Below are 16,270 nucleotides of genomic sequence, written 5' to 3'. Positions count from 1 at the left end.
GGTGATTGACACCTCGACCAAGTCTCAAAACTCGGTCGTTGTCTCCTTCAACTTTGTTGATGTTGGAAGGCAGAAGATTGTCAAATGTTCCTTGCCAGCTCCCAGGGTAAGTTGCTTCTTCAATGTTGACCGTAGCGTATCAAAGTATCCACCTGAACGCCGAACGTAGCTCGAACCGAGTTGGATACCGAACTCTTGGATGCCGTCTGGCGCAAGGTTAACATCCGCGCCGAAAAATGTGTGGCGTACTCCACTGCACTGGCCTATTATCATAACGGGCAATCACTCCCGCTCTTGTCGGGATCTTGCTTAAACAGCACTGCACTAGAGCATGGTGCCGTGGAATAATGTACGGAGTAGGTCATGTCGATTTCTTCCGCTGCGGCAGTTGTTACGTGGAAAGTGCTGCGACGACATGGGTTTGGATACAGGCAACTTGCAGGGACCATCAAGGCAAGTTGAGCAGTCCCTCAGCACCCCCGAAGATTCAAGAAGACTAGAGAGGGTATGAGGACAGTCGTCGGTGACTGGTGATCACAAGCCTTTCAGTCGCGAGTCAGAGCTGACATTTCCTACGTAGGCAATGGGCCTTGTGCTTTTGCCATCTTTGCCTGCTGCTGAAAAAGTCTCGCGATTGATATCTGGGTGTTGTGGTTACCATTCAGCCGGTACGGGTACGGTCTTATACTGTCAAGGGTGAAATGCCCAAGAGCAGCTTGTGCAAAACAAGTACACTTTTCCGTGGTTTGAGCTTGAAATGGATTTTTCTGCGTCTCCAAATATGTTGCAAAATAATGAAGAACATCGTTCGATCCATGGATGGCCAGCCAGTGGGGACTGACTGCTCGGTGATGCTCCCATTTGTCAACTCTTTCTTCTAGAGATCATCTTTAACCATGCAAAGTGTCGGTAAGATTATTTGGCTAAGCGCAGCTCCTCTCTGTATTCCGTACAATAGGTAGATATTACATAACGTGGTACTTACTTCGTACTCCAGGTTCTGATCTGATGATTGATGCTTGTTTGACGACTCGGCCACACAGTACTGTGTAAGTCATCTCCACATGCGCAATCCGTCGCATAACAGGGGACCCTCTGGAGATGCCCACGCGGCAATTAGGCGATTGGAAGGAAGACTGTCCCAGGAGTACTAGCTGCAGGTCATTGGTACCTAGTATCCTCCCACCCAAAAGCCCGGTCAATTCAGAATAGCGCGGTGGTGTACAGAGTATGTATTGGTATTTTTGTTCCCAAATCCTCGCGCGCGGTCAGTATAGCACCGCATTTGCGTAAACAGAACAAGTTGGTACAAACTCGGAGCCGATCGATGCGTTTTGAGGCCCTGTCCGAGATCATTGCAGCCCCTACACGGTAACTCTCGAGACGGTATTTCCCGCTCCAACAAGCCCCAAAGTCCATTGAAGACTTCGTAGGATGGAGGGATTTGGCTTGGTAATATTATATACATGGCAAGTGGAGGGCAAGAGGGAGGTGAGATCTGCTAGGAGCCTCGGGCCGTTTCTGACTTCCATCCATCCTCTGGGCGCGACAACCAAGAGACCTTGGACTTGGGCCAACATGATCCATGCCAATGAAGCACTTGGCCTTTGGATGTTAGATCCTCCACTACCTACTGTGTACCCGGTTGACACGGCATACATGGATCAACCGTTGTGAAGACTATTCAACAAAGCCCGCAACGGCTTGTACGTTATTGACATTTACATACATTATATCTACATACCTAGTCACACATATGGACTAGCAAGCGCACCGATTTCATGGATTGGCCTCTCACTTTTTTCAAAGAACACATGTGCAACTCCAAGGATAGATGGGCGCACCAGGTACGCTGGCCAAGTGCCCTCGCAACACTGACCATTTTGTCAGAGAAAGCACTGCCCAGGTTGCAACCAGTGGCCCTTTGCGAGCGTGCGTGTCGCTCCAGACTTGTCGGCTCTGCTACTCGCTTAAGTACCCAGACATACCAAGATGGATAAGTCAGCGGGCCCTGGCGAAGAGGATTGAATTCTTCTTGGACCCGCACACGATTTATTCATGGTAAGCCGTCACGGTATCTCGTCGTACATTGTGAATTCTAGAAAATGGAATGTAGTTACTCTGTACGGAATGGTCATAGAGACGGCCTCTCTCTCTCTCTCTCTCTCTCTCTCGCGCGCGCGCCCCCTTGGCCCCTTGTGGCCCTGTTTCGATCATATCCACAACATCCACTACGTACAACTTTTGAGGACTTGAGTAGTCTGTACGAATTTGCATTTGTGCATATACACCGACATATTTGTTGAATAGACCTATCATGAAGCCATGTGTATATAAAGGCATATTTGGGTGTAAATTTAGGTATTGTGGTGTACGACATACACTTATTGTACTTGACCGCAACCAAGTATGCATAATGCTATGTACCTGGCTTGAAGGAGCGGCTAGGGTGCTTTGATCATGAGGGGGAGAAACCCCCGAAGCAGGGGATAAAAAGTGAAGAGGAGGGGCAAGGGACCGACCGGTCAGGATCGGCCAGTTCGGGGCAGTCTGCATACGTACCTATTCTGTGAATACTGTTTGTATTCTATATTTTTCCAACAGTAGTATCCTTCGAACCGGGAAGAGAATTATGGACTTGAGAATCTGCTTGTAGAGCAGCAGCCCGCGAGCTAGGTTCTTCTATGTATGGCCCATACCATATTGCCCAGTAATGTTTGCAGACATGTATTTATCTGAGAAAGCCGAGCTGCCGAAATTCTTAATCAAATCGCCCCGATTGCGTTCTGTGTATTGCATGCAGAGCCTACCTTACTCTGTACATACCTCAGCCGCCAAATACAGACAGACCACATGCAATCCACATGCATCATATCAACATTTGATTCTCTACTGTGCTAGTCGTCCCAGGTACATAGCTGTTCGTATGCAGTTCAAACACGGGCTACTGTGTACATCGCGCCTGATACCAGCGGGTCCCAGATTGAGCAATCGAACAACGGGAGCAGCAACCACCACCACCACAACATGAAGGCAAACTGTCAGAGGAAGCGGGCGATGACATGATTTCTTCAGTCGGTCCCCGTTGGTAGTTGGCTTAATGTCGGAGTCCCTTCTGGAAAGAGGCCCGTAAAGTATGTAGGAATCACAAAAGCTCTGCATCTCGGAATCCAATTACTTTCTTTGGTTGGACCAGGCCAAATCCCTAGATCCTGAACTCCACACGGCCCGCCCAACTTGAGCGCCCACTGCAGCGTCCCACGGTTGAGGTTACCCCCAGTTACCTACCATAGTACTTTAACCCCCCCTGTGTTCTACACAGTAGGGGGTAGGAAGAGGGGGGGGCGGTCTTCAGGGTACCATCCCTCCAAGGATTTTAAAAAAAAAAATCAAACACACACATCCACCCATGGAACACCACATGTACCTAATGTACTATGTATCCATCTACAGTTAGCGCCAGTAGGTATGTATCTTAGGAAGGATCCTGATTGATTAGCATCGGACCCCAGCTGTCAGCCGGGTCTGGGGCGACCTGCTCAAGTTCCCTTTTCCCATCAGCGAATTGGGCGATCCAACTTACTTCCCTACCCGCCCAGTTAGGAGAAGGGTCAAACCACCGACAACCATTCACGACCTCTCTCGCGACAGTCGTCGATTTTGTCTCGTCTCTGTGCCAGCGCTTGCAGCTGAAAGACAACAACAACGACGACAACGACGCCCGCCGACGGCATTCGAGTCGTGTTCTGGGACTGTTCTTGGATCGACCGTCCGATTGACGGCACACTACATACGCCGCGTCTCCTCCCCTATCTTCCTTTGCTGGGGCTGATTCGACTTTTCCCTAACCCCTCGATCCACGCGCTATTTCCCCCCTGGGCTGGGCTGGACGCAAGTACGACGACGACGACTACTCCCAAGACAGGGACCGTAAACGACGACAACGACAACGACGACGATCTCAACAATTGCTTCGTCGCCGTTGCCTTCCGTCTTTCTCTTCTTCCCGCTCATTTTTTTGGTACCTTCCCGTTGGATACGACTTCTTGCGCTTTCTTGCTTGTAGATCTCGTGCATTGCATAGGGGTCTCCCAACTGACTCGCTTGCTCGCTCCTTCGATCAGTCACTTACTCCTTTGTTTTTGTGCGCATATGGTACCAGACCATGACTTGATGTCAACACTGGTTCTTAGTCTGATATCAGCATCCAAAACACGGCCGGTAACACGATGCTTATGACTGTGGCCCCATCGCCAGCATTACGACAGACACAAAGAGGTACTAGCTACAACCCACGCTCCCAGGCCCACACCGCTGCAGACGACACTTCTGATCCGGCCGCGGCATCCTTGGCCCTCTTTGACGGTGACCGCAGTTTTCTTACATCTACATACAGCACAAACATGAACGGCATCATAAGAACCGCCCCGCCGGGCACCATCTACGTGCGGGCGCTTTATGACTACGAGGCGGATGATCGCACGAGTCTGAGCTTCCACGAGGGTGATATCATCCAGGTTATCACACAACTCGAGAGTGGTTGGTGGGATGGTGTGATCAACGGCGTTCGAGGCTGGTTCCCAAGTAACTATTGTCAAATCATCTCAGCTACGGATGAGATGCCCCAGGCTGCTCAGAATGGAATGATGGTTGCCCAAGACGATGACTTTGAAGATCAAGTCCGCTATGAGGAAGAGTATGATGAGGAAAATGAGTCAGACCAGGAGGATTTCAATGGTTTGCCCCTAGAGGGCACGGATATGGGCATCAAGTCTGCTGGTGCCGAATTTTGGATCCCACAAGCAACCCGCGACGGCAGACTGTTCTATTACAATACCATGACGGGTGAAAGCAGCATGGAGCTGCCTCTGGAGTCGCCGACATCTCTCAACGAGACGGGGCCGATGGATCGAATGAATGTCAATATGCCCGAAAAGACGCGACCACCTCCTGAAATGATGGCTAGAGGCCTTACCCAGGACGAAGACGAAGACTCGGAAGCCGCTTCTGCATCCGAATTAGAAAACGATTCACTGATGATGGCCCCTCGAGGCTCAGCTGTAAGTGTTCTATCACAATACATGCCTGCTGCACTGGACAGACCAGTTGCTGGCTGTGGGGTTATCTTATTTTCAGTGTGATTACTTACACAAACATGTCGCCTATAGTCACGAGCTCGGCGTACCTACACGAATGACGGGGTGGGAATATCACCGGCGCCCTCGATGGATTCTATGAACGGAGCTTCGCCTGCGACCCGCGTCCGAGGGGACACCTTCATCAACACGAACCTACCTTCAGCAACAGGATTCGGCCAGACGCCAACGCTGGCTTCAGCCACCTCCTTCACAGGCGCCAGCTTCAGCCTGCCACAGGCTGCCACCATTCCTCGTTCATTCTTTGATGATGGATCGGCTTATCCCCTCACATGGACTAGACTGGTCACCGACATGAAGAAGGCCATCGACCGGTACCGCGAAGCGATCACGACTAATAATCGTGCCGAATATGTGAGTCGCGCTGAGGACATATCTGATCATTTGCGACTACTACTAGCCGCTGGCTCTGGGACAACCGACAACCATTCTGGTCAGCCCTCAATTATATCCACAAACAAGGCTTTGTATCCTCATTTTAGAGATATGATGTCAAAGTTCTCAAAGTTGGTCATCTCGTCGCATATAGCCGCCGCCGACTGGCCTAATGCCGAATCCGTGCAAAAATGTATGCAGGAAGCCGACGGTGTCCTCATGGGAGTTTTCAGTTTCGTTGAAGTTGCAAAGCAACAGAGGGGCGAGGAAATCCCCCGGCTGTTTCCTGGGTTTGTCATTGGAAGCACCGTGGGCGGTAGCTGGCAGAACAACGGGCTGGGACCCCGGGACCCCATCACCTCAAATTTCCTGGATGACGAACAAGACGGCCTTGTGGACCCCGCTGCAATTCTCGACGGACGTTTATTGGAGAGGCTTGACGAGCAGAAGAGGATGCTGGTCTCCAGCATCAGGGAACTTGAGAAGTACCTCACCGTGACAGACAAGGTCATCACACCGTACAAGCATGAGGTCATTGGCAACAACGTTTGTACAGCAGGTGGCAAGGTCATGGAAACATTCAAGCCGTGGGTTCAGATGATCGAGTCCATTGACCTCTCCTCTCTCGGAAACAATTTCCAGACGCCACAGCTCTCCGATTACATGACGTACAAACAGAGCCTATACGATAACATATCGGACCTTATACTCGGTTGCCAAGCAGTCGCTGGGCCGCTAGGCGATGAATGGGCAGAGGTGCGCGGCGAGTCCTTGGAAGGCCGCCTCAAGTACGTTGAGCAATGTGCCCGCGCATTGGAGCAGAACTCATCGCACATTGGATTCTCGCTGCAGCTACTCTCGGAACAGGTTATGAGCGTTATTACGCAGACCAGCAGCATCGCGCGCGAAGACATTTATCAACGCGAACAAGTCAGAAGAGGCGACACCATGCCATACAACCCCGTGCACGCCCGGGCAGAGTCTCGCACGCTCGGAATGGGTGGGCGGCCACCGCTGGTTACGTCACAGTCTTTCACCGAAGGCGACGCTCCAACGAACAACTACCGAAAGGGCGACTTATCCAAAGTCAGGAAGATTCTCGGAGATGATCCAACACCACAAGGTGCCATACAAGCCCCAGAGGAAATGCCTCCCTTCCTTCGTCTTGACCTCGAGAGCGAGCTGTCTTGGGATCTCAAGACTTCACCTCCTGCCGTAAAGGGAGGTACGCTGCTGGCTTTGGTCGAGCAGCTCACTCGGCACGATAAGCTGGATTCGAACTTCAAAGACACCTTCCTCCTTACCTATCGGTCTTTCACAACTGCGCGCGAGTTGTTCGAATTACTTGTGCAGCGCTTCAACATTCAGCCGCCCGAAGGCTTGAGCAGTATCGATTTTGACATATGGCGCGATCGCAAGCAGAAGCCCATTCGATTCCGAGTTGTGAACATAATGAAGAGTTGGTTCGACAACTTTTGGCTCGAGGAGAACAACGAGGAGTCAAAACACCTGATCCGAGATGTGTACCAATTCGCTCGAGAGACAGTCAAATCCACAGAAACGCCCGGTTCGGCGCCTCTCATGGCCGTTTTGGACCAACGCCTGAGCGGCAAGGAGCTTTCTTCCAAGCGCATGATTCAAACGCTGACAAATAACATACCTGCGCCCATCATGCCCAAGAACATGAAGAAGCTCAAGTTTTTGGATATCGATGTCACAGAATTCGCCCGTCAGCTAACCATTATCGAGTCCAAGCTCTACGGCAAGATCAAGCCTTCTGAATGCCTTAACAAGACCTGGCAGAAGAAGATTGGCGAAGGAGAGCCCGAGCCAGCACCCAACGTGAAGGCCTTGATTCTTCATTCGAACCAGATGACGAACTGGGTAGCAGAGATGATCTTGGCTCAGATGGATGTCAAGAAGCGTGTCGTTGTCATCAAGCATTTTGTTTCGGTAGCCGACGTAAGTTTACGCAAAGTGTTTCCCCGTGTACAAGGATAATTGCTGACTTCATCTGACCCAAAACAGAAATGCCGATTGCTCAACAACTTCTCTACACTGACGTCTATCATTTCAGCCTTGGGTACTGCGCCCATCGCTCGCCTCAAGCGGACGTGGGATCAGGTGCCCGCTCGAACCACGGCCACTCTGGAGACAATGCGACGACTGATGGCCAGTACCAAGAACTTTGGTGAATATCGTGAGGCTCTACACGCGGCTAATCCACCTTGTATTCCCTTCTTTGGTATGTTGCCCATGACTGTAGCGAGTTTCATTCGCATGGATTGCTAATCTGGCCTCGTCCTGTGTAGGTGTATACCTGACAGATCTTACCTTCATTGAGGATGGAATCCCCTCAATTATTAAAAAGACTAACCTGATCAATTTCGCCAAGCGTGCAAAGACTGCAGAGGTCATTCGAGACATCCAGCAGTATCAAAATGCACCCTACTCTCTGCATTCCGTGCCTGATCTTCAGGACTACATCCTATCCAACATGCAAGCTGCCGGCGATGTCCACGAGATGTACGACAAGAGCTTGCAAGTAGAACCCCGTGAACGGGAGGATGAAAAGATTGTGAGGTACGTAGCATTACGGCTGAATGCCATCCTCGCCCTCATACTAGCTTTTTACCTAGAGGACACGCATTGCCTTCCCAGGAGAAGTTGCTCTCTGTGTCTGCTACTGTAAAAAGACGCGTCGGCCGTGAAAGAAAAAAAAAGAAACAAAAAGCTTACTGATCATGGTTGTGATATAGGGTTTTGGCCGAATCAGGCTTTCTATGAGGCAGTGCATCGACCCAGACAGGCCCAGACGCTACGGTCTTAAGCAGGGCGACTCATTGCGAATATGCCGTTCCCTGATCGCCGCGCAAGAAGGAGAGGATCCCGGGCCCCTGAGCATCGCCCATTGTGTGGATGAAGCCGTATATAAGTGGCTTTCCATCTAGGACAGTGGACAGGGATAAGCGACTACGGGAGCCTGCTCATTGTACTATCTGCGCCAAAGGTCTCGGTGGAGTGGCCTGCAAGACCACTACACGACAAAGGATTTGATACGGCAGTCAGAAGGCCCTATTGAGCGAAAATCCAAGCGGGAAAGTGGAGAGCCATGATACTTTACGGTTTGAGCATAAAACGTCTACTAAATGGTCATATTGAACTTCAGCATGGCCCGTGACCGGTTTGAGTTGTAGAGGAGTAAGCAGCCCACCGGCAAAGGCAGGGGTTGGGGATCATGCGGCACTCGGCAAGGCAATGGGCAAGGAATGGAAGGGGGAGACAGGAAAAAAGAAAAAAGGGGTTTCGATCATGAGCTAGTCGAACGAAAACTCCCTCCACCTTGATGAGATTTAATCGAAGAGCTGGAATGGACATTGCACATTTGCACGTGGAACTAGGGTACTATGGGACGGAGGCCGAAACGAGCAGCACGTTCTGTATCGGGAGATTCATATGAGAGCAGGTTTGGCAATAATATATGCACAAAATTTGTATCTCGGACTGCTGCATCCCTGTCCAAGACCATGTTGAGTGCATAGGGCCTGCCTGCCTGTCTACCTATATTTATATATACAATATATACGTGCGTATTCCGATTGCAGAAAATTCTTGGGAAAGCTGTTGGAGTAGTAAGACACTGCGAGTAGCATTGATTCCTTTTGAGCTCTTGATACTTAGACTTGTTCTGAATGTTATCGACTGGGTCCTGCCTTTGTACAATGTATGTAAGTAGGTACCCATCTAATCATGTGGAACGTGATCTGGGGACTTTGTCAGGGTCGCACATGGATTAGTATAAAGAATAATGATGCGTAATGTGTACGAGTCTGTTCTGGGCCCCGGTCAGGCTGTTTCGTGCGCTGCGGCGGAGAAATCAATTTTTTGCAGTGGCTGCTGCAGTGCTGTGTCTGCATTTTGTCACTTTTGGTCTTGAAACATGATGGCTAACACGTGTGGCTTGCATCTGGTGTTGATGAACACTTCTTCGAATATGGAGGTACATGGCAGGAAATCTTTCTGAAGCAATCCGCAATCAATGCAGTGACCCGGACAAGGACACTTATTCCATGTATGAAAGGCCGCCCTTGATGATATATATCAGCACACTTTAAAGGGAGAGTTTGATTTTCTTTTTCTTCGGGTGGGAGCATTCGAGCACGACAAGCACTGTTGAACAAGGCCATTCACCATTGCCTCCCTCCCTCCCTACCTACCTACCTACTTACCATCGCAGTCAGGTAGCATTAACAAGCAGCCTCGGTTCCAAATCAGCACAAGCGAGGACCCAGTGGATGCGCATCTCGTCTAATGTTTGTAGTATGTACAATCCGGGGTTCGGTATCACTCGTTGGAGAAATATCATCGTCGATTCGTCATTTGCACCTACTTCTGCTCAAATCGACACGGGTTAAGAGCATGCAAAAGAGAACGGGACTTGTACTGTCTTACGCAAAACCCTATAAAAGTCTCATTGGAATCGGCCCGTAGTCGAAAAGAGGCGCAAAGCGCCCCAATCAATACTGCCATATACCCCCAGGCGGCTTTTTTTTTTTTTTTTTTTTCCTTGCCAAAATTTGGGGGTCTGTGATACGACCAAGAGACAGACCCCTTCCATGTTTTTGTTCCCAGATCTGGGTCGTGGTGGTGGTAAGACGGCAGCCGGCCCGGCTCGACTTGACATTGTGCTTTGGGCTAGCCCAGCCAAGCCAAACACAATACACATGTTCCTCTAATAAGCGGGCTACCTCTTTCTTGGGAAAAGATGATATGACTATACCGAGAGTTCGGCCTACCGGTTGCGTTGAAAAAGTTATACACCAGCGTCCGTTCATATCTGCTTCGTTCCTCATTTGCTTGTGCTGCTAAACTACGTCGGTCTTCTTGTCGCCCAGTCACTAGAAGGCAAGACAACAAATGCATGAATGAGATGGTGAATATTCGGCGATGCCTCGGGTCCTTTCACAAGCATGAAATCGCCGTTGATAGTCATCCCTCATCAAAGATGTATTACTGTACAATACTGCGGCAGACCTCGGTAGCGGATTCTTTGTACTAGACAGACGACCCATGGTGCAGAAATGCGGTGGGATAAGGGAATGGGCAAAATGAACTTCACCCCGCGTTGCCCCGGGAAAGAAGAATACAGAACTACATGGACCTCCATCCCACCTGCGTAGGTAGGTATGTACCTAACACATGCTGACCCTTGAACCGATTGGCGGGGTACTTTTGCTATACTTTTTGCTTCTTCTCCCCCTCACGGTATGCGGCGACTGAACAAATAGGTGAGTTTCTACTACCCGGATCTTGATGCAAAGTAACCAAGTATCTTTCCGTACCGTCGTCGTGGTAGTGGCAGGGATTCTAATGTATCTCTTCCCGGTCAGAAGGAAGCATCAAAATGATCCGGCCTTTCTTTTTCTTCCATTTTTTTTTTTTTTGCGGGTTTTATTGTTCTTTCTTCTCCGTCTTCTCCAAAAGAGGAAGGGACATGTATTTTTATGCTCTGGCCAAGAGAAAGGATGTGTACTATGTAATACAACGAGTACTGGGCTCTTCTTGAAACTTCTCAACGCGGGCGGAGCAAGAGTCCGCCAAGAGCCCCTCCGGATCTGGAAGCAAGAGGGTAACATCAAGTAACGGTTCCACACCCCATCCTGCAGCTGTTGTGCGTAGACTTTCATGTACCCCAGACTTGTCTTGATGCAAGCAAGCCTGACTGCCTGTTTGTTAGTCTGTGTGAGTATACCAATGACACCCTCTATGTTGGAAACACTTGGACCCTATCGTTGAGAAGAGCGAGCTCATTGGCTACTTTACGGGAAAGGTCGCGAGAGGATTCGAGACTAGACGAGTCTTTTCACTTTTCCCTGAGTCGTCTATCATTGTTTCTGCAAGTGAACCCCATAGCACGTTTGCAAACAGCACCACCTATAGCGTTGGGGTTGACTGCCTTTACAAGCAATTGCCGGCATATTCAACTATCCATCTCCTGCTGGCATCCGCAAGAGGTGTGTGTATGTCTTTCCTCCTTTGTTTGCTTTCATCATCACGTGAGGAGGTACTTGGACATTTTGCATCCAAGCCACCGTCTCGCTGCACATGTCCTTGTTGGAAGGCCATCAGGGAATACAGTGCGCACCATGTATAGCTCATGCGTGGACCGCCGAGGCTCGTCTATTGGACAATACAGAAAGGTGCTTTGAGAGATTGTAGAGTCACGTCCAGATTCCATGCGCTGGCGAGCGTATCTGGATGGGAGACCTCCCAAAACAAGTCGCCTCAGTCGCAAGACATCTCTATTGATCTTTTCAGCCTCTTGACTCTCGTGGGCTCGATGTATCACATGGTAGGGAGGCTTCATGCTTTGGAGAGTATCTGGAGGAGAATTTGCCAAACTATTCCTACGGCTTTACAAGACTTCCATATCCATCATTTCGGCTTTTGCTAATTTCCCTTGTGTATGAAAAGATGTTGCCAAGTAGGCCATAGATTGGATCGTGGACGGATGCTATTCTTCTTGTTGTTGTTGTTGTCCCAGAATCTGTCGGCGTAGATTTATAACTTAGATTCAGATGGGTTCTGCCTATTGGAGTCTTCTCTGCTCATGATTTGTGAAAGCTAGGATAAACATGGCTGTGGTTGTATCGGGATGGTTCCCTTCTCCGAGATGTGTTGTCGCTGGTTCAAGACTTCGATCTCGATTGCTTCTGACTCTTCGAGCATATTCTGACTGTGATATGTCGCAGCCGGGTTGAACATGGCTTTGATCGTATTCGGATGATCATGCACCAAGCTGTATGGTTGTAGGTTGAGATTTAAGAACTTCCGTCAATATTTGGTCTGCCTCTTCATGTTTTCCTTGTTGTATGTCTTCGCGAGGTTGTTCATACTCTCGAGATTATATATAGAGGATTGCTACCCAGTGTTCTCCTTTGAAATTGCAGCATCTTTGTCTCAATCTGTTTTGCCTTTTCGTATATTCCTTGTTGGCAGTATGTCGTTGTCAGGCTCGCCATGCCCGAGATTGTTGTTCCTCCAGCACCTTTTCTTGGAGTCTCATGACTACATCACCCACAATTTTCTTCCGTCTCCATCTTCCCCTATCATAAAGATACCTAGATACACGCATGAACAGCTTGGCGACATTCTCTTCTCCGTAATGGCAATGTGCCCAGTCTCCTGCCCGTTGTGCGTGATCGAGGTATTTCTCACATAGGCCCCATAGATGCTTTTCGTCTATATGGCTTGCAAGTCCCAGCTTTGTGGCGATCCATTTGTAGTCTTGTGCAAGGGATGTTTCCGTCACGGCATGTACCCAGAAGGAAGACAGAGCAGGTTGGGTGACTGCATCTTCTGTGTGTATAGCTGAGTGCTAGCTGTGTCTTTCCAGATCCGCCGAGACCCAAGAGAGCGTCCCGGTAATCTTTCCTGTGTGAAAGCAGTTGTTCAAGCTGATCAGGGTAGGCGGACCGCTGGAGAAAGTCCTGGGTACGCGGGGCCTGTTTTGCTCGACATACTCGGTTGTTGTGATGCGCATTCATACCCTGTGGTGCATCCGAAATCGTAGACGACAACCATCCTATAAGATTTCCAGTCACACTGTTGGGACAAGCTGTGCCGTGTGATTGGCTTTCCAAACAATATAATGGAAAACGTTCCGAATACCTGACGGCTGACACTGAGACGTGCAATGCACTGCGATCTGGGATGACAATACTAGCATATACGGCAAAGCGGAATTATGGGATGAGGTGCCCAGCATTGTGATCAAATGGGTCTGCAACCAGACCGATTCCCATAAGCACAAGCAATGGCAAGACTTTGCAGCGACCACGACAGCAGCTGTGACCGAAGCTCTGCGCGGACGATACAAACAAGTCGACAAGATGGGAGACATTCGGTCGAAAAGCGCAACCGAGCCATAACACTCGAATACAGTGATAGGCTCTACATAACCTGTGAGAGAGCACCAGGAGCTGTTTTCTACGGAAATGTTCAGGCATGCATCTAAATCAAAGGTCGGGTCCTGGAAGCGGGGACTAACATCAAGTAAGAGGCGACGTGCCACATCGGAGGACCTTTATGTATCGTGAGCAAGTGATAACATTCTCCTGAAATAACATTAATGTTGGGCATTTAATGGTTGATTCATCATTATCTGACTATTAACTAATACAAGTGAGCCTATAGGCCAGAGAAGGATGCCTTTTCATGGAATGTTTGCATATTTGGTCATCCAGTCGTAATGTCGTCCGTGGCCATAATTATGTGGCACCTTCCAGATTGAATAATACTCCAAGTGTTTGGACTGGAAGCTTAGTGGTGAGAAAGCTTGGCCTTGATCTTTTGTACAACACCAGGCTTCTTCTTCTTCTCCTCGCTTTCTGGGCTACCGTGCTTGTCATCTGCAACTTCACCCTTTGGAGCATCCTTGGAGGTGTGAATGCCTTTCTCCTCCATGAGACCTGAGGGCTTGGTTAGTAAAGTGGCCTGCCTAACCAAATTACATGAGACTCGGATATAACACTTACGATCAGCCTCTCTGCCAGCGCCGGCATTGGCAGCGTCAAAATCACCGCCATCGGCAGCCATGCCCGTACTCTTGATGTACTTCTCACCAGTTCCCTCGCCCTTGCTGGGAGCATGAGGGTCATTGGGGTCGTCCGACTCGGTGGCAGCCTTGCCTTCAGTATTTCCCTCAGAAGAGGTGAGGGCTGCGTCTGAGTTGCCGGCATCGCCGCCGTGCTCCTTGGCAACCTCATCCAAAGGCTTGGGTCCAGGGCCGTCCAATTTTTGGCCCTCGGTAGGACCAGCTGCAGTGTCGTCCACATCGGTAGGGTTGTTCTTGGGGTTGGTCTGAGGGTTGGTGGGATCTCTGGTATCATTCTGTCCGGTAGTGGTATCAGATGGGGTGTCCTTGGCCTTGAGCTCAGTTCGCTCATTATCAGGCACCTCGCTCGACTCTGCTGCAGTACCGGTAGTCTTGGCAAACTCGGCATCTTTGGATCCCTCAGTGACACTGGTCGTGGAGGGTCCAGTGGTATTGCCGGCGGCACTTGTTGGGGCGGCCGCAGATGTGGTGTTTGGTGTTGATTCGCCGGTCGTGTTCACCGAAGAGTGAGCTCCTACAAAACGGAGAGCAGTCAGCAAGTTTGCAATCTAGACACGGTCAATTCTGGCAATATTGGCCGTACCTTCAATATTGCCCTTGTCATAAGGCTCGCCCTTTGATACGTCGCCCTGGTGGCCAGAAACGGGTTCCTTTCCATCGGTCGTGTTGGGGCCCCAGACAGCGTTGGCGGCGGTCTTGGCTATGCTGTTGATGGTATCCATGGTGGTTGAAGTTTTTAAATTTTTGTTGATTATAGGTGTATGATATACTTTGTAATGGCTTGGCGAGTGCGATTGAGGTGCTTGGCGGCTTGTGAGAAGCAAGGTCCAAAAGTTTACAATGGTATCGTTTAAAGAAGAATGTGGAATAAAGAGCCAAGGAGTGATAAGAAACAGGCGGTCGTTCTTGGTAGTTATTTAATCAGGGACGGGAGTATCACAAGCGGCTTGAGGGGAGGAGTGACGTCTTTGCTGGTGGTTTGACTTGGAAGCGAACAGCGCTAAACTAGGCGGGCACCGAGCAACAAGGGGGCTACATATGTCGGCTCCCTCTTATTAGCAGCTCTGGCTTTGGGCAATACGCAACGGTACCTAGGTACCTAGTCTCTATCCTGCGGGTCCATCATGTATGGTTGACAGAAAGCGGTGCCAGATGACGACGAGCTTATTGGCTTTGTTTCCTCGATCTTGGCTTTAGAAAGACCATCCAGAACGGGCCAACAAAGCAGGGACTCCATTATGGTCTTGCCTTGGCTATTCTTGGTTCTGGGGAAGAAGTTGGTGATCTACATGCATACATACCTAGGTACAGTGAGTGGGACTTGGCCTTGCATACCCGGATGGGGGGGATTGGGGGGAATATCACGATCCAGCGGATCCAGGGAACCAATCTACACTACTATATAGCAGGGGCACGATAGCAATGGTATAGAATAACTTCTTTGGCTATTATTCCTCCTTTGAAGTGCCAATTGAACTCGTCACGAGCCGTGGACTCAAGGGCCAAGTAGAATCCTCTGGGCCCTCTCTATCTCTCTCTTTCACGTAGTATGAAGAAAGAAAGCAGTACAGATCTGGCCGAAAAGGTGGGGTCAGCACTCAGTATACCTTGTAATTCACCTTACCCTAAACTGAACCATGCTATGACGTATGGCGGGGGTTTCATCAATTTGCAGCAAGATCGACGTCACTGTCACCCGCGAGCTGAATATTGTATTCAACATGTCCCTGCTGTAGTGAGGTGAGTCGGGAACAAGACAGTCCCGTAGGCCAGATACTTGGATGCAAGACATCACCGATAGGAAACTTGTCAGCTGGACGACTTTTGTTGTCAGCCTCCCAGCCGCCATCTCTGTCCGTCGGCCACTTGTTTCCGTCCTGGCATACGGCCAAACGTTATGACGCACCGTGGACACACACTTGGATACCTTGTAGACAAAGCCACTTGTGCTTTTTTGTGCAAGCACGAAGGGGGAGTAGATAGGTGTTCGGTGCACATTCCATCCAACCCTGGAAAAGATTTCAAGGCTGTGCTGAAAATTATGAAATACCATCGAAAGCCATGAAGACTATACGTACATGCCAATATGGACTACATTTCCGATTGGCAAGAAGGAGCTGCG

At 49.8% G+C, this 16,270-nt stretch overlaps 2 protein-coding genes across 2 annotated transcripts; one reads left to right on the top strand and one right to left on the bottom strand.

The window, feature by feature from the left end:
* Window positions 1–4,403: 4,403 nt before the first annotated feature.
* PFICI_05887 (uncharacterized protein) lies at window positions 4,404–8,482 on the top strand (the record flags this gene model as incomplete). Its single annotated transcript, XM_007834468.1, has 6 exons — window positions 4,404–5,060; window positions 5,169–7,493; window positions 7,560–7,776; window positions 7,844–8,114; window positions 8,171–8,219; window positions 8,291–8,482. The coding sequence occupies 6 exons, from the start codon at window positions 4,404–4,406 to the stop codon at window positions 8,480–8,482; spliced, it is 3,711 nt and encodes a 1,236-aa protein (XP_007832659.1).
* Window positions 8,483–13,853: 5,371 nt separating this feature from the next.
* Window positions 13,854–14,870, bottom strand: PFICI_05886 (uncharacterized protein; the record flags this gene model as incomplete). Its single annotated transcript, XM_007834467.1, has 3 exons — window positions 13,854–14,002; window positions 14,069–14,662; window positions 14,732–14,870. 3 exons carry the CDS (start codon window positions 14,868–14,870, stop codon window positions 13,854–13,856), a joined length of 882 nt encoding a protein of 293 aa, XP_007832658.1.
* Window positions 14,871–16,270: the final 1,400 nt, after the last annotated feature.

The sequence above is a fragment of the Pestalotiopsis fici genome, assembly GCF_000516985.1.
Source record: "Pestalotiopsis fici W106-1 unplaced genomic scaffold PFICI_Scf_3, whole genome shotgun sequence".
Classification (NCBI taxonomy): Eukaryota; Fungi; Ascomycota; class Sordariomycetes; order Amphisphaeriales; family Sporocadaceae; genus Pestalotiopsis; species Pestalotiopsis fici.
This window is presented reverse-complemented; position numbering and strand designations above follow the sequence as displayed.